General features: G+C 36.1%; 1 protein-coding gene across 2 annotated transcripts in view; it reads right to left on the reverse strand.

The window, feature by feature from the left end:
• ncor2 (nuclear receptor corepressor 2) overlaps window positions 1–23,283 on the reverse strand; it is a 108,412-nt gene that overhangs the window by 45,547 nt on the left and 39,582 nt on the right. For both annotated transcript variants that reach the window (XM_079381864.1, XM_079381863.1), the window contains exons 4-8: window positions 20,018–20,195; window positions 7,494–7,685; window positions 5,799–5,912; window positions 2,949–3,005; window positions 2,003–2,055 (exon numbers count right to left, since the gene is read on the reverse strand). In XM_079381864.1, coding sequence (XP_079237990.1) covers window positions 2,003–2,055; window positions 2,949–3,005; window positions 5,799–5,912; window positions 7,494–7,685; window positions 20,018–20,195 — 594 coding nt within the window. The remainder of the gene's footprint in view (window positions 1–2,002; window positions 2,056–2,948; window positions 3,006–5,798; window positions 5,913–7,493; window positions 7,686–20,017; window positions 20,196–23,283) is intronic.

The raw sequence follows: 23,283 nt of genomic DNA on the forward strand, positions 1-23,283 counted from the left end.
AAGCATCAGTGAGCTTTGTGAGACAGAAAGCAAAGGCAATCATATTTTGCATAGGTCTAGGACCCTAGATATGGCTTGGGTCCCTCCTTCAACGCAAAGACTTTTTTGGGCTTATATTATTTTCCACAAAGAAAAAGTCTGATCACTTGAAAAAGGAACAGCACAAAAAGCACTAGCAACATACCTAAGGACCACTAAAAATGTAACATATTTAAGACAATATAGCAAAAAGTTAAATGTTTATTTATTTGTGCATTTACGAGTAGGTTAGCTAGCTAGTTAGCCAGCAATGCCGGTCAGACAATGCCCGTCATGACCATTAATCTACTCACTTCTTGCATTAATAAATCCTACACAAGGGTTTGTTTATCTTCCAGCACTTTGCACGGAGCATATTTATGCCTAAATGTCGAGGGCTGGCATAATGTGCATTTGATGAGACACTGGTTCACTTGGCAGGATCTCTTAAGAGTCACTGGTTTGTGTTTGTACTTGTGCGAGTGAGATTAAGTGTGTAGGTGCAGAGGTGGCACTGCATTACACAGCAGATGGCCTGCAGCTGCTGTGCGAGACACACTGGAACCTAGAATGCAGCTCAACGCCCATGATCTACCCACACATCAACTATTACACAAACATTTCCCACTGGTGCTGCTCAGGTTGATAAAGGACTCTTGAGAACAAAACCCTCTATTGTGTGTGATCAAAGAACAGCTGAAATACATATTCTATCTTTCTTAAACACATTTTTGCCTGTCTGTAAATTATGAAGTCAAATAACCCAAAACCAAAAGACCAGAGAGATTGGAAGTAAGGGATTTATTAAAGGCATGATCACACCTGCAAATGCAGATTCACGGTCAATGAAGTACAGTGAAGTTGTTTTCAAACTAAGCAGCTTTCTGATGGTCATTGCAGAACATTTGACCAACTTGAACCCAGGTTTGAGAAATAATTTTAATCATTTTTGTTTCTCTGTGCAACAGTTCAAAAAAGGTTAAAATGGTCTTCAGCTGCACAGTGCTGAGAACCAAAATGTAACATAAAAGATGATAAAACTAATTCTAAAAGTGTGGGACTAAACATTTAAGAGACTGTAATATTAGAATATTTATTGAGCTCTATTAGGGGTTAGCCAAAAATGAACAAAATCTTATATCACAATATGGGTAATTAATATATATATAAATAAACCATATAGTTATTTTTGCTTTAAATCATTAAGTGTTTATCAAAAACTTTAGTTTCCATAGAAATTTCATAATTCTTGTCATCAGTGCCAGTATCACCAAAAGCTAATACTAGCCTAAATTAAAAAACTTTTTTTTTTTAATTAAAAAAAACTCAAGACAAGTAAACGGACAAGAATTAATTACAAGACAAAAACTACAGTAGAACAAATAAATAAGAAATATTACATGCAATGTATAAAGTAATCAAATGTATAAAAACACTGCATATTCTTCACTGTGTAAATTAAATATATGTTTCTTCTTATTAATGTTACATTAAGTGATTTAGTCAAGAGCAGTGAGAGATTTTCTCTTTTATTGTTTAACATGAATGACAGACAGCAGGAATATTAGACTGCTGTCACTTTAAGAGCTGCCCAACTGCAATATACTCTTACACATTTGTTTGTGTTTATGAGGATACTTGCAAAGACAAGCATTTTGACACACAAGTGTATTTAACTGTTCAAGGCCTATAAAGCATCAAAAAGATCCATTCAATGCTCCCATGCTCCATGAGCACATTCTTCACGTGTGCACGGCTCTCAGACAGCACAGCACTCAAACAGTGCTCGCATATAGTGAAACGAGTTTCCTATCGCTGCTGATTGCATTTCAATGGTAGTACAGGAATGTCACGTAATCATTATAAACGCTACAGTAACGAAGGTGGCAAATAAGCATGATTGTAATTGTTTAAGCTACAGATCTCAGTCTCTTGGTAGAGATGCTTGGTAGAGATATCTAGAGATACAGAGAAGTATACTCACATCTTGATGTTCTCATGGTACTGCTTGGTATCAGACGGCTGGTTATACAAAGGCTGTAGGGGAGACAGATGAAAGCAGTGGAGTTCAGTTTCACACACACATACACCGCGGTCACATCAATTCATCCCAGCTCTGGGAGAACTTCTCTCTTTCTACCGTCCCATTTTTCAGCCAAGCCCAGAAACACAGAGGAGAGTGTCCTCTCCAACACCACATCTGAAACCTTCAGGTATCATCATCTCACACTGGTTTGAGATACCAAGCGAAGGATTTTTCCATGGGGAAAACGGACATGTGGCAGTGTCTCTTCTTTCACAAAGCGTATGATAAAAGAGGTGGCACCGGAGGGGCTGTTCTATCACCTCCATTATCAAGGCATTGGTGGTCACTTCCTGTTTTTAATCTAATGGATTCTGAGTGGTGTTGCACCAAAAGTCTCTGCACGAGGTCAAAGCCATGTTGTAAACAAATAGGCAGCAGTGCATGTAGTCACACACACAGGCTGAAGTTCATATTTCAGACTGTGGAGGTCATGTTACAGCTGTAGGTTTTCATACACCTCAAATAACACAAATCACATAAAAAAACAATACATATAAAAAAAAAAAAGATGAATTAAGAAATCAGTTCATTCCTTTCAGAAAAACCTGTTAAACACTGTGAAAAATCTGAGTAACACTGCAAAGAAAAACAGCAACATTAGAAACATGATTGTGAGATATGTTGTCACAGGATATGATGACATAAACTGAAGACCATCAACAATCGGCTGATGTGTCACCTGACCCCATTACTCTTTGAAAACGACACTGTGCAAGAACATGAGCTGAACTGATACAAAATATATTTACTCTATTAGCATCATTAGCTCTTTTGAATAGAGAAGTTGAAAAAAAGAGGGACAATATGTGAAAGAAGGATAATACGAGGAGAAATGTGGACTCACCAGCTCTACTCGGGGTCCGAGTCCCTCCAGGATGCGATGAGCCTCCTCTGCCTTTTTCTGTTCAAAAAACACACAGCGCACATGTCAGCGGCACATCACCACAGCAACACACCTTACACTCTCTCTAGTGCACACACACAAACAAGCTAGTGTATAAGGGATGTACTATTAATAGAGCTCTATACAGAAGACACTCGCTGCCCTCTGCCATCTACCTCTCTCCCCTCTCTCTTTGTGAAAGAGGAGAGAGAAAGAGAAAGGGGGAGAGGGAGAGGGAGAGAGAAAGAAGGCTGGGGAGGTAATCCAATTAGATGCAATAAAGAAAGAAGAATCTATTACATTCTGTGCTCAAATGCAGAGAGAGCGAGAAAGTAACAGAAAGAGAAACAAAAACAAAAACAATGGAGACCTTATGGCTGGCTATTTCGTGTGTCTCTTCCACATAAACATACAAAATGAAAGCCCTAAAACTACATTTCCTTTCTCTCTCGCAAACAAAACTCAATGCTTTAAGAGCAGTGATGGGCTTTATTCCATTATTCTGAGGTGGGATAAATAGGGCACTTTCTACTAGTCATTCATCTACTAGTCATTTTCCCGCAATCATCCAAACAGTGTATGTGAAATATTATTATGCCCTGAGTACAAGCAGCTCACACTCTGAAATCATCTTTTTCAGTGAGCAGATCTGATCACCAGATGAAATGTTAATTTTTAACTGTCAATCTCATCTATAATAGGCAAACAATAATCAGCCCACCATCATTTTAAAGGGGAATTTTTTTCCCCTCACAATGCAAAGCCAGCTCTTTCACTATACCAAATTCATTATAGAAAATAAACTGAGTCACTCAAAAATCATTATGATGAGCACAAACAAATATGACCGCCCACATAACATCTATTCAGAACACAGCAACGTGAGCCACCCTGACATACGAACTACATCAGTAGATTTCACATAAGAAGGGCTGCAAATAGCAGTTGCGCTGATAAGTGATTAATCAGCTGATTATTTTGTCAATTTATTTTTCATATTTGAGGGTTGTGATTTGAATAGCAGATTTAAGTTACAATATTTGATTGGAATTTTTAAATGACTAATAAGCAATCAGTTATTAAATCATTTAAACAAATGTATATTGTCAAAATGCATATTTCCATTCAAAATCAATGCTCTCCCTTAATGTGTTTTTCGACATTTGACTGACGCAAGTACACACACCTGCTCTTTCTTTTTGTAGCTTAACACACACACACACTAGATTGATGTTAGGGCAAACTAGTATCAGTTTTATTGATCAGCTGTTTTATTGATTAGCCCAATGCATAAAAGCCAATCATAACAGAGGTTATTTACACATATTAACCAAATTAGTGCTTTTATTTCCATGGGAGATGGAAACCATCTCTATTTCCATACAAAACCCTTTTTTGCTGCTGGAATCTTGACTAACATTATAAAGTGAATTTCAAAGGAAAATAACATGGCACCTTTAATATGACAATTTCCTCTCCCACAATAAATCAGCGTGATATCAGCACTTTAACAAAACTACCTTCTCTATTCTATCCCATGGACTTCAGAGAGAATTGAGCACTTCCTGGAAGAGAACAGGAAGGCGTGAGTGCTCTTTGGCAGTATCGCAGCATGAGAGACCTTAATGGATTAAGAGATGGTGGGTGTGATTAAAAGATCACAGCAGGACAGAAGCCAGAACCACCTGACAGAGGAAATGAACGAACAGACCTGGATATACTTAAGGCAGAGAACAGTAAAAGCCATATAAAATTATGATGGAGATACATGAAGCTTTCCAAAGGGCGTGTTAAAATTTAGTGCTAAAAACGCCCTCCAAGACACATTCAAAAAGGATAGCCAGTAATCTGATCACTCAAACCTCAGGAGGTGGTTTCAGATGCATACAAGATGTGACATGGCAAGAAAAAATAAAATAGAAAATCAACCACCACAATAACAAAAAATGTGCTACAAAGGCAGTGGACTCTCAGATGGCCCAATTATTCAATACCTGTCATCATGTTTTGTGTGCCGTTATATAAAGATTTTGGCAGATTATCACAAACAAACCTAAACATATCTGCTATATAAAGTAATATATATAAAGTCAATGTTCCATTAGAAAAATATACAAATAAATATTTCACATCATATATATATATACACATACATGAGACATATAGGCTACACAATAGCCCCAGTTTAAGACCCTTTGCTGTAATCCTCTAGTCTCTCCCCACTAGAGGGACCTCTAGCACCACAGACACATCGATGCTGCAGTATGCAGCATGCTGAGCCACTCTCCATGGCTGCATACCAAATTACACACAATCCATAGTATATAGTATGTAAGCTTGTAATGTAATATACTGTAGACAAGGAATAATGTCAAATCTTTTACTGCTTACACTATGCAACAGAGATGGTAAAACACCAATTCTGGTGTACTGTCTTTAGAAAAATTAAGAACTATGTACTTTTCCATTGAAAACATTAACAATATTTGTAGTGCACAGTATGAGAATTAAAATGTATCCAGGGGTTCTGTTTGAGAAAGTCTACAGAGATGGAGAAGTGGTGTGATTCAACACAATGGACTGTGTGTTTGAGTCATATGCAGTTCACCATCAATCGATTGCAGCACCTCATTACACATTTAACAGCTCGTTTCTCTCATTAAGATCTGTCACAGCTGTTCGACTTGCCTGCTTCTGTTCACAGATGAGCTTCTCTGAACACCAATGTTCGTTTAACATTTATGTGTACTTGTCTAATGCAATATATATGTGCATATATGTATTCAGATTCAGCGGTTTTTTAGTTCTCACCCTGTTTTCATCATAGATGATCTGGACAAGGCTGCGGTGTTTGGCTTCACTGGGTGGAGGTGAGATGGTGCGCTCTGGCTCCTGGGGTTTTGCAGCTTCTTCCTCCAGCTGTTGCTAAAAACCAAAAAACAAAAGCAGAGTATGAAAGATCTTCCTAATAATCCTGACTGCTATAAATCAACAGTGATAAAGGTTAAAAAATAAAATAAGAACTATATTGAAACTTATTTATACTGATAAAAGAGGACTAATGCAACCCTGCAAGAATAAGAAGCCAGACACAACAAGAATGCAATATTACGTATGCTAAGATTAACGCTATCCCCACATCAGAAGCACTGCTAATATCAGACAAGCTCTCTGATTGGCTGAGGAGCACTAATGCTATAGCTAAGAGAGTCAGCGAGACAACTTAATAGTCAAAGATTGATGATCAACAGTAATTTCACAGCTTATACACAGATGCACACAGAAACGCAGAAGCTCTGGCTCCAATGAAATCCTGAAAGGGGCCCCTGTCTTGCAAACATGAGCCCAAACTCATATGGATCAGCTCTAGCGCAGGATCAAGACGCTGTGTGTGTGCGCGCAGAGTTAAAGAAAATAAACGAGCTGTCCCGCCGCCCTCGCAGACAGTCAAACACACGGTAATCTGATATTCTCACTTCTCTCCATCACTCCCTCGCTTTACATTAAAGTTTACCGTACCATTTAATTGCCCCAGATGTTTTAATGCTTGGAGGAAACCTAAGGGGAGAGGAGAGCAATGGATGGGGTCTGTTACCTCACTGAAAAAAGATGCCAAATCTTTCAGAAGAAAACAGTATGGGGTTGAGGGGCAGTTGAGGAGAGGTTCATTTTTCTTGGTAGCGTGACTGTACTTATACAGCCACTCAGACTCGAAGCCGTTTCACTCCCTCTCCAATCCTCCATCACCCCCTCAATGGACTAGCCCATGGAGTGCAGGTGGCTTCGATTTATTGAGCAGAGGTTTGGACACGGTCCAAAACCTCAAGTGAATGAGGGGGTCTGTTTTACAAGACGACGGGTCTGCTTATGTATTTTCTGCAATGCCCTGATAAGCATGACTCAAAATATCTGAGAATACATTCTAATACAACCTTAAAAAAAATATCCTTGTAATGCATACAGTTATTCTTGTGCAAATTAAAAGACATAAAATAGGCGAATATACTTGATGCAATTATTCCACTGAAATAAGTGACCTAAAATTATACTGCTGCATTAACGCTTGAAGTAGACCACTGACTAATGGCACTGCCAAGAAAAAAGAGAGAGGGAGAGGAAATCGAGAGAGGGAAGGAGACCAAGAGGAAAGAGAGGAAGTGTTTGTAGCCTTGTGGCCTGCTGAGGCAATAACCACACAATCATCACAACTCCACTCCGCACACACTCATCTACTATTGCTACTACACTAGTGTCCAGATTACATAACACTAACTGCTCTGTGGATGAAAAGCATCTACTTATTGCAGCTCTGAAAGCTGTACTTAGAAAGAAATCCTTGTCTTCATTAAATAAAATGCTTTGCAAACTGTCCTGGTGCTTATTTTAGAAGGCTAACTTTTCTGAAATAAAACGAAAATGCATTCTAGGATCCTTTATGCTTGGGTTCAAAAGCAGGGACAATCATTTGAGATATCTTCGATTTAAGATAGCTGGGGTGAAGGTTACCTGTTTTTTACGCAGTTTACAGATCTGCTGCTCCACCATGGTGATCTCCCGATCCACTCGGTCCATGTTCTGGATTAGCTCCTCTTTGGAAAGGCGAGAGGGAACCAGGTCCAGTTCGGGCTCCATGGGCACTGGGCTCACGGGAGAGATGGGCTCAATCTTTCCAATGGAACTGCTGCTGCTGCTGTGCTCCTATATAAACACACACAACATTGTACTCATTTAGACCTGGTAGATGCTTTATTTTGTTTGTAAAAGTTGTGGTTTCAAATGGTTTTTACTCTAATGAACATTTACCATACAAAACACTTACTTCTACGGATGGGTACTGAGACCCGGTATTAAATTGGCCCCAGTGCTAAATTATAAGCTCTGACACTAACGGTTCTGCTATCAGTGCTGGAGAAATTAAGAAAATACACATACATTTATTATTGTTATATAGATATTATCTTGTAAATTCTACTTTACTTTAAATATAACTTTGTTTCCTGGTTTATGTTCTTACTGTATTTTATTTAATGTATAAAAAAACATTAAATATGCCTGCACACTGGTGCATTTACAAATTGTATATTATATATTATAAGTAAGTTTCTGCTATTCGAAGCACGTGTGCTTCGTAATATTAGTACAGATTAAAAATATTATTTCATAATATTAACATAGATCATGTTGAAAACAGTTGTGCTGCTTAATATTTTTGTGAAACTGTGCTTATAGAAACTTTAAAAGAACCGCATTTATTTGAAACAGAAATCTGTTGTAACATCATAAATGTTTATGGTCACTTTTCATCAATTTAATGATCAATTTAATGCGTTCTTGCTGAATAAACTTTTGAATGGTAGTTCAATAAATCATTAAAATGAAAAAGTTTTCATTATCAGATCTTAAATTACTAGTTTTACCACAGTCAGGTAAAAATAAGTCACACTACAACAAGCATAAACACAACTTGTTGTAACTACAGCATAAACACATTTCAAGGTTTCATGCTTAGGTTGGGGATTTGAACAAGCCCCTAACCACACGCATGAGCAATAGCAATAGTGATGCATGCCTTGGCAAGCACCACTAATTACTGCTATACAGCATTTCAAAGTTTTGGCATTTCGGGTTCCTGGAAATAGATACAATGCCCTCGTTCAGATCTATGAAAAACATGGTTACAACACAGTACCGCTTAGTGACTGTTTTGCTGTAAAAGCCTCACCTCTTATAATAAACTGGTGAATACACACAGCAGATCAGTGTTTAAGGCTATTGAATATTCAGCTAGTTTAAAGTGTGGTAAAGAGCCTTTGGCTTCATTCTCTCACATGAAAAGAATGTTACATAAGAGTAGTGTTCAGGGAGGGTGTCTGCTATTCTCCCTCTCACCACCCCTTAAAGATCACTCAGGCAGATGCATGGACTGGACACAATCACACAACAACAACACAAAAGAACAAGACTAAATATAAAATATAATAAAACAAATAAATAAATAAAATAATAATAATAACCAGTTTTAAACATGAAATTACATTTAAATAGATTTAGGCTATAATTTATGGCACAATAGACAAAATAATCTTTCATAATTAATCCCATCTTTATGAAACCCCTGACAATTCAAATGCGTTGACCCAATTCCAGATTGTCCATGGAAAGAGGGAGACAAAGCCCCAATGTCCAAGGACAGCCTGAGAGCTCGGCTAATTTTCAAAACACATTCCTAGAGGCATTCCAAACTTCAGGCGGGATTTAACACTTGAAAAGGATTTGATAGAGGAGTCACTTTAGGACTCAAAGCTGTATACACACACACTCACTCTCTCTATCACACACGGTGTAGAATGAAAAGTGTTTTGTTAACCCCACACAATTACTTTCAATGACAAGCACTATAATCCTGCCAAGTCTCAGTAACAAAAACCAACCAAGAATCAGAAATGTGTGTATGAGAATTAAAACCCCAAGCAGCTTTACATAAACACAAACCTGAGTGCTAAGACATGGATATGCACTGCAGTAACCTTTACACAAACAGATACAAGTGCCAACACACACACAGACTGATTGAAACTCCTTTTGCAGGGTTAAAGTGGGGCAGAGACAAAGGTGTGGTGTGTGTATGTGAACTAAAGGTGTGTTGAGTGCTTATCCCCATTTATTTCTCTATGAAGTGCTGTTCAAACAGACACACATGCATTTAACACCTATAACTTATTCATTAATCAATCAACCAAGTCATTGAGGCTGAAAGAGACTCAGCAGTAAGTGTACAGTTCAAAAGTTTAAGATTAGTGAGATTAAGAAATTTTAATTTCAGCAAAGATGCATTAAATTAGTCAAGTGCTGTTCTTTTTAACGTTCTATTCATTGAATCCTAAAAACAAGTACACATTACAGTTTCCACATAAATACCAAGCAGCACAACTGTTTTCAACACTGATAATAATAATAATAAATGTTTCTTGAGCAGTAAATCAGCATATCGATGATTTCTGAAGAATCATGTGACACTGAAGACTGGAAAAATCATGCTGAAAATTCAGCTTTGCATCACAGGAATAAATGACTGTGAATATTAAAATGCAAAATGAGCATGTGAGTTGATTTCAAAATTTCAGTTTATTAAAACCTTTTTTGGTCACACTTTTTCATCTAAGTTTTAATTTAAACTGTAAACCTCTGTTGGGCAGCACTTTGCTTACCAAATATGAAACATTTAAATTAAACATTTCATAGCACACTATTACTGCTGGATTTTTGTGTATTCAATTGTTTAGACATCCTTCTTTAATGTAAACAAACCATTACAACTGAACCCAGAAAATATTCCGAAACAAATAAATTAAAATAAATAGACAAAATACATTTCATAGAGTGATAGTAAGAGATGACTTTCAAAAACCTTAATGAAATCCACCTCGACAGTACAAACTAATTTTCAAAACAAACATTCAAGACATGAAATAACCTTATGACATTACAAAATCCTCAAGAAAAAAATTCAGATCACATGATGCGAAACATTTCTGCTGAACTACTTAAATGGAGTGATATTTTAACTGTGTGATTACGGAATGACTGTACAGTGCGTTCTGGTGACATTTCCACCACTTCTTTCTACATGAAAGCTGTCAGCTACCATGACAACAGCTGTGGTTAAACATCTCTCCACTGTGGACATACAAGCACGTATGCGAGTGTATTCGCATATCTGTTGCAGACTCCTTTCACACACCGTTTCATGTTACAGACATGAATGATATCTCAAAAGATTACAGTAAAAAGCATTACTAGGGCACCCAGAACTAGGAATGACTACTAGCGACCAAACAACTGCCAACACGCAGCTACAAAGCCACTGGCAGTGCAAATGGGGTTTTAGAGATCTGATTTTGGCTAGGTGAAAAATCCCATTTTACACTGGATTCGAGGCACATCTAAAGACCTAAAGCCTTTGCCAAGCCTAATAAGAAACTCCCAAACAACCACACAAAACACCCTAGGAGTAAATGCCATTCGTAATTTCTTCAGAATCCATTGTTTATCCCAGAATAGACATGCATTAGTCTGACGAACTTTCAAGAGTATGTGAACATGTAAAATCCAGTTCTGAGCTCTGACTCAATAAAACATCAATCATGGGATGTCAGGGTAACACGAGTCATCTGACACCCTGAGCTGTAACAAGCCATTAGACACAGACGTGCTGGTTCACACCTGTCAGAGTGCTGCAGGTATGCTGAAAACGGCACACAACACACACTTGTGTGTGTGTGTGTGTGTGTGTGTGTGTGTGTGTGTGTGTGTGTGTGTGTGAGAGAGAGAGAGAGAGAGAGAGAGAGAGACTCTTCTCCTTTGAGTTCCACTCGCTCAGTTGCATGAGTGTCATCGAGTGTGACAGCTCTTACATAAAGAGGATGAGAGATTTCCTCTGTCCACTTTGACTTGAGTGTCCTTTCAAATGTCCTGCTGTCTGTCTCTCACCCAAACGCGCTCAAATCCTCATGTAAATATCCTCAACCGTCACATCTAGGTCAGATTCATTACTAATTAATTACTATTGCACAATGGCTTCCACTTACACACACACACAGTTCTGCCTCCAAGCCCCATATTGTCATGGCTGCTAAAAATACACAAAAGCTTTAGGGGGAAGTCATAACAACTCAGCACAACATCTCTGGATAGGGAGTGTGATCACACTGACCTCAGCGCTTGCTCTAAGGGTGTAATCATTCTGCCCTCTACATCATGCCACAAGCAGGAGGTGTGATCACAATGACCTTAATCCTGCTGCACACACTCACAAACCCAGATATGCACATTAAGAGGTGTAACTCAGCTGTTCTTCCTTAGCATACTTTAACAAACACTAGGGCTGGGTGTAAAATCTGTCAAGTTTTTCTGACAGCCACCATTTAAATGTTTATATTTAAAAAAATAAAATAAAATAAAAATCTAACTGGCATAGAAATATTATGTAATTGTAACTATTATTATAAGAACTTCATTGAGTGTAACTTAAGTGTTTGTATACAAATCTGTTTATTTTAACCTTCAATATTATAGTAATGTAGTACCAACTGACTCGTGTATATTTTACAGCATTAGTTGAGAGATTTTCTTTCCTTGAGAAAATTTAGCATGTACCTGATATATATCCAAAATAATCGATATTGCATCGAATCGAAAGCTCGTAAATGAGAATTGAATCGAATTGTGAAATGTGTCAAAACCCAGTACCAACAAACACACAAACATGTTATACAGCTTATTTACTCCTTTCAAGACTTGAACAATAACCCCAGGGTATTCATGCTGCACAAAAATAAAATAAATAAAAACTAAAATCAGGATTGGGATTTACAAAAAAAAAAATCTTAACTGCTATTTACTTAACTTAAGAATGAAGTTAAGAATAATTTGCATTGCCAACAACATTTCATATGACTTTTCCCAAAGACAACACTTCAGAAGAATTAGTATTCCTGTAAAAAAAATGTAAATAACCTCTTTAAACTCCCATTTAAATCACAGAAATCTTCAAATGTTAAGCACATCATTTAGTAAATTCGTTAACAATTGATTACATTAAAAATGACTCAAATAAAGGACCTCTTTTGTTGTTATAATTACAACATACAATAATATATAATTGTATATATATATATATATATATATAATTGTGTGTGTATGTATATATATATATATATATATATATATATATATATATATATATATATATATATATATATATATATATATATATATATATATATATATATATATATATGCATATGTGTGTATATATATATACAATTATATATTATTGTATATATACACACATGCATATATGCATATATATATATATATATATATATATATATATATATATATATATATATATATATATATATATATATATATATATATATATATATATATATATATATACACACATATATACACATACATACATATATACATACATATACACATACATACATACATATGTATATATATGTATGTGTATGTATGTGTATGTATGTATGCATATAGACGAAGGAGACGAGTGCGGTCACGTGTGGTGCTTATCCACGCGCCTTTGGAGAGAAGTGAAAGAGACACCTCGGCTAGTATCGGTGTATCGATACTTCGGGAAATTAATATTGGTACCGTTCAGATATTTCAGTATCGATATTTTTGACAACACTAGTATATATATATATATATATATATATATATACTAGTGTTGTCAAAAATATCGATACTGAAATATCTGAACGGTACCAATATTAATTTCCCGAAGTATCGATACACCGATACTAGCCGAGGTGTCTCTTTCACTTCTCTCCAAAGGCGCGTGGATAAGCACCACACGTGACCGCACTCGTCTCCTTCGCTCTGGTTAAATAGCAAAAGTGAAGTGAATAGAAAGATGACTGCTCTGGTTGTTAAAGAACACAGCAGGAGCGCTATCTGTAGGGATCTATGATCTCCGCGATGCAGAGAACGCGCACAGTATCCAGTCATAAACACGGAATTTACAGTTTAACGCGGAATGTCACGGAATTTGTCAAAGTTTGGATGAATTAATCAAAAGTAGGTCATTACACTTAAATCAAATTGCGCTATAGACTAGTATCTGTAAATATTAAGCTGCAAAAGTGGATTTAAATATGAATCCTGCATGTTCTGCGCGTTTCTGTGTGAATGTGCTGCACCTGCAGTTGTGTTTACTAATGTGGCGCTCGCGGTGATTTCAGCGTCTGCCGTCTCAATGAGGACATAAATACATCAACAATATCTCCAGAACTGATCTGAAAGGCACTTTACGAGCATTTTACCATTTCATTTGAGTAAAACTAGCGTCATATCATACACACACAGAACTTTAGAAGTATTCACGGCAACCCGTCAAAATAAAAGTTCGGTTTAACAGCCTATTAAAGACCGTGTGCCAGAAATAGGCTATATTACTATTATTTAGTAGAATGTACATAATACTACTACTTACTACTACTGTTCATTTTTTTAAAGAAATAATCACAAAATGTTTTAATTTTAATAGTAAATCCCCTTCATTTGCCAAAAATGTAAATGTTTAATTTTCATTAATTCAAATATAAATTAATTAAAATAGTTTTATGCCTTCATCTGATATCCAGTAAAATTTAAATACACAACACAATTTCTGAGGGGGAAAACACATTTCATAAGGCTACTGTAAGAATAAATAAAAATTGTTTGTATGCATTCAAATAATAGACATGCTAAAACACAGAATTTGGTAACAATAAAACATAAGGTGAGAAAAAAATAAAACATTTCATACGGCCCTAAACATGTAATTTTTGTTACACTTTTAATAAATTAAATGTTAAATTATATAATTTTCATGATTTTAATGAATTAGACATGCTTTTAGATTAATAGCATTTAATTTGACCATTAAAAAAAAAAAAAAAAAGAGTCCAGAAAAATTCAAACTTTAAAAAAAATGGAATCCAGAAAAATTAAAATGGAAAAAATTTAATGTAGAAAAAAATAAAACGGAATTTGGGGAAAAATAAAACTGATTTCATAGGGCCCTATATCTGGAAATATTTTGCTTATGAAGCAAATGAGAATATCAACAAATAGAACTTTGGATTTTAATTAGTACATGTATTAGTAAACGTTAGTTTCAATTAACATTTAACTAAGATTAATAAAAGATTAATAAATAAATCAACAAATGCAGTACCTCAAGACATTTTTTTGTTCATGTAAAATATACCGCATGTTCTCGACTTGTTACATTTATCTTTAAATTAAAAAAAATTACCCCCTTAATATTGTGGCAGTTTTTTTCACCGTGGTATCGAAAATGGTATCGAGTATCGATATTTTTCAAGGTATCGTATCGAAGTTAGAAATTCCAGTATCGTGACAACACTAATATATACATATATATACACATACATACATACATATACATATATATATACATATACATATATATACATACATATACATACATACATACATACACATACACATACACACACACATACATACATACATAATAAAATAAATATATATGCATACTGCATAGAAAATTAGTCTTCAGTATTTTTGGTTAATTTTTTCTCTTTATCAGCTGATCTTTTACAAAAGCATTTTATCATTTAGGACCCTGGAACTTCATGATATGCTATATTGCTAAGAATCAATTTCTCTTTGGAAATTTTAATGTGATTTTCACTTCCGGGGCTGAACTGCTGTGGTGGTCAATAAAGCACAGAGTTACAATAGGATACAGAGATATTTTCAAGTGCTCTCCTGTCAGGCTGTTCTGTCCACAAGATGAGACCCTTACTAAAGCCAAGATTTTACCGCAAATGCTTTAAAAATTTTGCCAGCAACATTGTGACTCTTCCTGCACAGTTTGACTCATCAACTGGGTCTCGTTGTTCCTGTGAGGAAAAGAATAGTGCGCGTCTCTTAAGCAGTCAATAAACACACTCCGTGTTGGCTATGTGATGCACACTTGGCAAAACCTGATACAGTCTGATGACACCAACAGTTGTAAAGCACCAGAACTGGATCTCACATGGTGTGAGGCAGCAGTATATTGTTATAGAGAGGCTGCATATATTCCACCTACACTCACACCCTTAACAGAGCCCCTGACCTAGAAAAGAGAGTTCCTAAGAAGTTGCAGAGTTATTCCAAACATCTGCCTGTGCCATTTTCCGTTACACCACATACACGTTCATTCCCTCACAACCTAACATATAAAACCACAGCTGCAAAGTCAGAGGTTCTGGTATTACTGACATAACTCTTTAAGATGCAATCTTTCAGACACTCACAACCCAAACAGTATCTACACACACATGCCAGCTCCCAGCAGGCCTGTGTGGTGGTAAATGGCAGTGCTGGCCTGGATGATAAAAACGCAGGCCAACGGAAACAGACAGGCTGATTTACGAGGCCAATAAATATGGACTAAGTGATAATCTGCTGAACAGACTCAACAGTCGGATTAATATGCTTTCTAGCCAAATCCCACAATAATCACAATGCACAAGCCTGAGGATTGATTCAGAGTCAGTTAAAGCTCTCTGTTTGCCACAACAAATGTTAAATTTAAAAGATACTTAATAGGTGTGGGAGGACCAAAAACAAAACAAAAAAAAAATCTCAGCTGCAGTGTGATTCTCTCTTATGAATCGATCCTGGAAACATCTTAAGGGCTTTACACACTGAATGAGAAAATTTGGGGCAAATGTTCGGCGCGATGATGCTTTTAAATCAAAACAATAGATCCCTATTGAGCTATTCACACCAGGCGTGATCATTCGTGGCGCAAAAAAGCGAGGATTTTTTTTCGTCCTGTGTGTCTATTTTTTCCCACGTCGCTCCGTGAAGAAACGGGCCATCCAATCAGATTTGAGCTAAGATCATGTGCCTGGAGCAGCTGATGCTGCACAAAAAGGCAGGAATGGTGGTGCTGTTTCGAAAACCAGTGTAAACAAACACAGAAGAAGAGTATTCTGAGAGAGAAGAGAGTGGATGCCGAGTTCTTGTTATCTTTGGTTTCTGAGAACTTATTTATTCTCACATGTTCTTAATATCATTTCTATTAATTCTCCACTGAATTATGTGATCTGGAGTGTCCGTTTTCTCCCACGTGTGCAAATGTTATGAGTTAGAGTGCGTTTACTCTCTAATGTTAGATCTTCCGTATTTAAAAAACAAAAAACGAGTGAAACATTTTTCTACACATGAAATATGAACGCAAATAGACATTTTTATGACGCTATATTTTCTGTATGTTTTGTATGCAGCTCGTGGTATTTTTATAACAATAAAGTAGTGTTGTCACGATAATGGAATTTCTAACTTCGATACGATACCTTGAAAAATATCGATATTCGATACCATTTTCGATACCATGGAGAAAAAAACTGCCACAATATTAAGGGGGTAATTTTTTACATTTAAAGATAAATGTAACAAGTCGAGAACATGCGGTATATTTTACATGAACAAAAAAATGTCTTGAGGTACTGCATTTGTTGATTTATTAATCTTTTATTAATCTTAGTTAAATGTTAATTGAAACTAACGTTTACTAATACATGTACTAATTCAAATCCAAAGTTCTATTTGTTGATATTCTCATTTGCTTCATAACCAAAATATTTCCAGATATAGGGCCCTATGAAATCCCTTTTATTTTTCCCCAAATTCCGTTTTATTTTTTTTCTACATTAAATTTTTTCCATTTTAATTTTTCTGGATTCCGTTTTTTTCCATTTGAATTTTTGTGGACTCTTTTTTTTTTTTTTTTAATGGTCAAATTAAATGCTATTAATCTAAAAGCATGTCTAATTCATTAAAATCATGAAAATTATACAATTTAACATTTTATTTAAAGTGTAACAAAAATGACACGTTTAAGGCCGTATGAAGTGTTTTATTTTTTTCTCACCTTATGTTTTATTGTTACTGTGTTTTAGCATGTCTATTATTTGAATGCATACAAACTATTTTTATTTATTCTTACAGTAGCCTTATGAAATGTGTTTTCCCCCTCAGAAATTCTGTGTTGTGTATTTAAATTTTACTGGATATCAGATGAAGGCATAAAACTATTTTAATTAATTTATATTTGAATTAATGAAAATTAAACATTTACATTTTTGGCAAATGAAGGGGATTTACTATTAAAATTAAAATATTTTGTGATTATTTCTTTTTAAAAAATGAACAGTAGTAGTAAGTAGTAGTATTATGTACATTCTACTAAATAATAGTAATATAGCCTATTTCTGGCACACGGTCTTTAATAGGCTAAGTTAAACCGAACTTTTATTTTGACGGGTTGCCGTGAATACTTTTAAAGTTCTGTGTATGATATGACGCTAGTTTTACTCAAATTAAATGGTAAAATACTCGTAAAGTGCCTTTCAGATCAGTTCTGGAGATATTGTGGATGTATTTATGTCCTCATTGAGACGGCAGACGCTGAAATCACCGCGAGCGCCACATAAACAAAACCGCACGTGCAGCACATTCACACAGAAACGCGCAGAACATGCAGGATTCATATTTAAATCGACTTTTGCAGCTTAATATTTACAGATACTAGTCTATATCGCGATTTGATTTAAGTGTAATGACCTACTTTTGATTAATTCATCCAAACTTTGACAAATTCCGTGACATTCCGCGTTAAACTGTAAATTCCGTTTTTATGACTGGATTCGGCGATTCTGTGCGCGTTCTCTGCATCGTGGAGATCATAGATCCCTACAGATAGCGCTCCTGCTGTGTTCAACAACAACCAGAGCAGTCATCTTTCTATTCACTTCACTTTTGCTATTTAACCAGAGCGAAGGAGACGAGTGCGGTCACGTGTGGTGCTTGTCCACGCGCCTTTGGAGAGAAGTGAAAGAGACACCTCGGCTAGTATCGGTGTATCGATACTTCGGGAAATTAATATTGGTACCGTTCAGATATTTCAGTTAATATTTCGATAAATATCGATATTTTTGACAACACTACAATAAAGGATGTTTATGACTATAAGCTGTGTGGCGTTATTAAACATACAAAGACTGTATGTCTGCCTATTATAGAATCAAAATCAACTATAGATCACAATCAGAATTTATTACAAGCACTCCATGATGGTTTAAGGTGGGATTTAAGCAAAAACATCAATAATCTCACACAATTTAAAATGTGGCTCAATGTTAATTGTACTTCTATGTATATTTCAAGATGTTTTCTTGTAAAGCATGTGTGTTTCTGGCGTAGAACCTAACTTTATTTAGCTATATTAATTTAATGCTATATATTGAGCAGCAGACGATGTTAAATCCATATATGAGATGCATATCTGAGGAAAAATGCATTGTTGGTCGGCGCCACCTAGCGTGCAGCCGTGAATTAGCAGAAGTCGAACATTCGTTTCGTGCTCAGTGTGAAAGCACCGTTCGTCGCAATTCGCCTAGCTTTTTCGCATCGCGTCCAGTGTGAAACAGCCTTTAGGCTAACTCTTTTTTTCCTTCATTTGTACACTAGAGACAGTCATTCTTTTTGCTGCCAATTACACACAAAACCATTGAATAAGTATACGAACTTAAGGTTCTTATAAGGAACTTAAGTAAACAGTCAGTGATTAAATAAGAATAAGAAACTAATTATAAGCAATAGGACAAAAAAAACTACAGTAGAACAGATAAATAAGATATGCTACATACATTGTAAATGTGTAAAAACACTGCGTATTCGTCACTGTGTAAATTAAATATTTATTTCTTCTTATTAAAGCTACAAAAGTGATTTAGTCAAGAGCAGTGTGAGATTTTCTCTCTTTTGTTGTTTGATTAACATGAATGACAGACTGCAGGAATATTAGACTGCTCTCACTTTAAGAGCTGCCCAGATCCAATATTCTGTTACACGTGTTTTCTTTCTCAGCTTTTTGCTTTCACTTAATACCTAAATTACTGCATTTACAGGGATTCTTGCAAAAATGGGCATTTTGAAACATACAAATGTGTATTTAACTGTTCAAGCCTATAAAGCGACAAAAATAATGCCATTCTATGAGCGTCGTCTTCACGTTCACGGGCCTCTCTGTCATACAGCGAAATGAGTTCTCTTTTGCTTCTGATTGCATTTCAACGAATTGCTTAGTCACTTGTTTTTAAACCGCATTGCTTAAAAACACATGCAAATGTTAAGGTTTCATGACCACATAGCACAGCACTGCGATAGAGATGACAGCAGAAAAGCTCTACCGGTTAATCGTGTCTACCAGTATACCACTCACTCATAAATGGTAGTTTAAATTTGAGATTAAAGGTAATAATGTGTGAATGCCATTAGTTGCAGACTGTAATTGGCAATTCACTTGCATCTTTATTCAACTAGAAGGAGAACATTTCACACTGTCAATAGTTACAAATATGACATCTGGGTATTAACATCTATGATGAAAAAAAAAATTTGAAATTGCAAACCTTTGCCATTTCCTCAGCTCCACCCACGGTGAGGGGCTGGCGATGAGCTGAGTGACGAATAAGAGACTCTGTCCCGATTTCCAAGCGAGGACGCTTCATCTCGGAGTATTCCACTTCTGACTGGCTGCTGGGGTCCTGTAGGTAAATGTGTTCATATCGGATGTGGGACTCTTGACCTCTGTAGAGGGAGAAAAGAGCAAGAACAGAAGTGAATTATGGGTGAGACAGACATTAGTCTAATCAAAAAGAATGTCAGGATTAAAAGGTTAACAAAGCAGTTTTGTCTTTTTACACACACTGACATTTAACAGCAGTTACAATAGAAGACCAGAACAGACCTCCGATGGGTGTATAAGATTCCAGTAATACAAAATGTTTTAAATTCATAACGAGGTCAAGATTTGATTTTATCCACTAGGAATTAATTGGATCAACTATTGGCCTAATAGGCCTAACTATTGACAAGATTTTAGAAATGCTGTACATACCTAAACAGTTCACATATGATGCATTTATTTAAACAAATGAGAAAATAAACTTGTCTAATAAAATCTACAAGATACAATACAATGACCTGAATGACTGAGAAACCACATAGACATAACTAACATAACACCAGTGCTATACATCCATTAAGGATGGGTCCAATGAAACACCCAGTAATACAAGAGCAGTCAGGACAGGTCAGGATATTTGCAATTATTTCCCAAATAATCTGATAAGTACAGGCCACTCAGACTAAAGATGATCGTAACCATGGCAATTTTTGAGTGCTGTGGAGGCAACAGTGCAATGTCGTGCTTGGTACAGGAGTGAGCCTTTTCACACGAGAGTGCTAAGAGTAAACTAACCTTGATGCTGGTGTACAGAGTGTGAGATATAAGAGGAAGAGAGAGGTGCTTGACCCTCACACGAATACATTATTGACATCAATCACACATACACATCATCTCTTGTTCTCGCTTGCCACCAAACACCTGTCCTTTCTGTTATATACACACACATATAGGGCCTATAGCTGCAATATAGTCTGAGATAAAGCGCTGCTATCCAATCATTGACTCTGAAACGCCACAACATGAAGAAGAACATGAAGAAGAAGAAGAACATGAAGAAGAAGAAGAACATGAAGAAGAAGAAGAACATGAAGAAGAAGAAGAACATGAACAAGAACAAGAACATGAACAAGAACAAGAACAAGAACAAGAACAAGAACAAGAACAAGAACAAGAACAAGAACAAGAACAAGAAGAAGATATCTGTTGCTGTTATTATTATTAATATTATTTTAAAGAATTATTTAGTGTGTAAGAAAAAATATAATTTTTCATGGTGCATATTGTGTTCCCAAATGCATGCTATCAGTGTCCCAAACATTGGTTTTATTTTGAATAATCGTCCCGTTCCACTTGTACATGTTTTGATTAAGGCCCAAATAGGGCAATTTGCTGTACTTTGTATGATCAGGTGGTTCACAGGTCTTCCTGTAGCTCAGACTGATCAAGACCAAACACATTTACACACACATGAACTCAATAACCCCGAACAGCAACAGTACACATCACACTAAAACCATATGTGCACACACACACACACACCCTGTTTCAAAAGACTTCCCTTCCTGTGCCAAAGCCAGAGATTAGACACATGTGAACACATTTAGAAAACATACATCAACAATATCCTGCACATATTTTGCATTTAAACACAGTAAGACATAACCAGAGGTGAAATCAGGTCATAAAGATTCTCAAGACAAACCAGACAATGTTTGCCGAGATTTAAAACTATAGACCTTGAGTGTACATGCTATGAAGGCAATAAAAGTGTGTGGGTGTGTCTAAACGTGTGGGTTGTACTGTTGAAAACATAAATGGGTGTATCCCTCATATTAATTACACAATCTGCCCAGCTTAAATAAACAGTACAGACAGACTCCAGCACTGACTGTGATTAATACAAACAAATGCTGACGTACATGCATGTGAGCCAATCCACACCACACAGACAATGGATCAGAGAGCAGGAAATGTAGCATGATATGTGAATGCCACAGACAAAAGACGCCTTCAAAGCATTTGACGCAAGGAGAGGAAAAGCCATCAGACAATGTTACTTACTATACAATCGCACACAAATGCTCAGTCATGTGTCTGTCACGCGACTCTGTTCCCCTCTCGGGCTTGAACCGATGGTAAAACTAAGGACATTATTAACTGTCTTTATATTCATTTTGAAAGCTAAAGCTCTCAATTATGGAAAGGAGCTTTACATTAACGACTCGTGCTTGTGGTGTTCGGCCAATCACAATGCACTGTGCCAGTTGGCCAATCAGACTGTGCTTGTCAGAAGGAGGGACTTTATAGAAAACGAAGCATTTGAGAGAGGCGGGGCATAGAGGACTTACAATAATGTACAGTATTTTAAAAATAATGTGTTTTTTGTACATTAAATCGTGTCAACATATTCTGTTACACCAAATACACAAAATAATGATCTTTAAAAAAGCATCATATGACCCCTTTAAAGATTAATTGGATTAAGTGCCTCATTCCTATTATATATGTAGCCTATTTAAAGTAATTTAAAAGGCTATTCTTCGCATAGCTCTATTACCACAAAAAAATTCATTATAATTATATAATTACTTGATTAATTGTCAGAATAATTGACTGATTACTTGATTACCAAAATAATTGTTAGTGACAGTAGTAACATTTATTATCGTGCCAGGCCTATTCATTAGGCCAAAGGTGCGGTCACGTTCATCATTGTTCAGAGAATTTTCACAAAATCCAGTCATTTTTAAGAGATTCTGAAATGGGTTGGTCACATGGATTCAACAGAATGCTGCTTGGTTTGAAAGTGACTTCTCCGTGAGTGGTGATTCATGACAATGGACCTTTTCCCCACAAAATTTCACTAATGTGACTGCAACTAAGTATTTGAGAACAACACAATCCTAAAACAAAATATTTAAGAGACAAATGTTTTAGCTGCCAAACTACAGAATTTTAGAATGCTGATTTATTGAAAGAACAGATCCAATTTAATGTCACATGAAATGACTGAAGCAGGCACACAAGAGGAATAATAATATAGCACACCCCTACTTTGCACTGACGTGTTCACTGGAGGAACTAATCTAAACCACAGCAAAGGTAACATGTACATTTGCAAAACACATTGTGATAACATACCGAAATGCTTGAAAACACACACTTTAACCAAAATCCCCCAATTTCAATAGGCACTTGGCACTTACA

The sequence above is a fragment of the Barbus barbus genome, assembly GCF_936440315.1.
Source record: "Barbus barbus genome assembly, chromosome: 28".
In the NCBI taxonomy this organism is placed as follows: domain Eukaryota; kingdom Metazoa; phylum Chordata; class Actinopteri; order Cypriniformes; family Cyprinidae; genus Barbus; species Barbus barbus.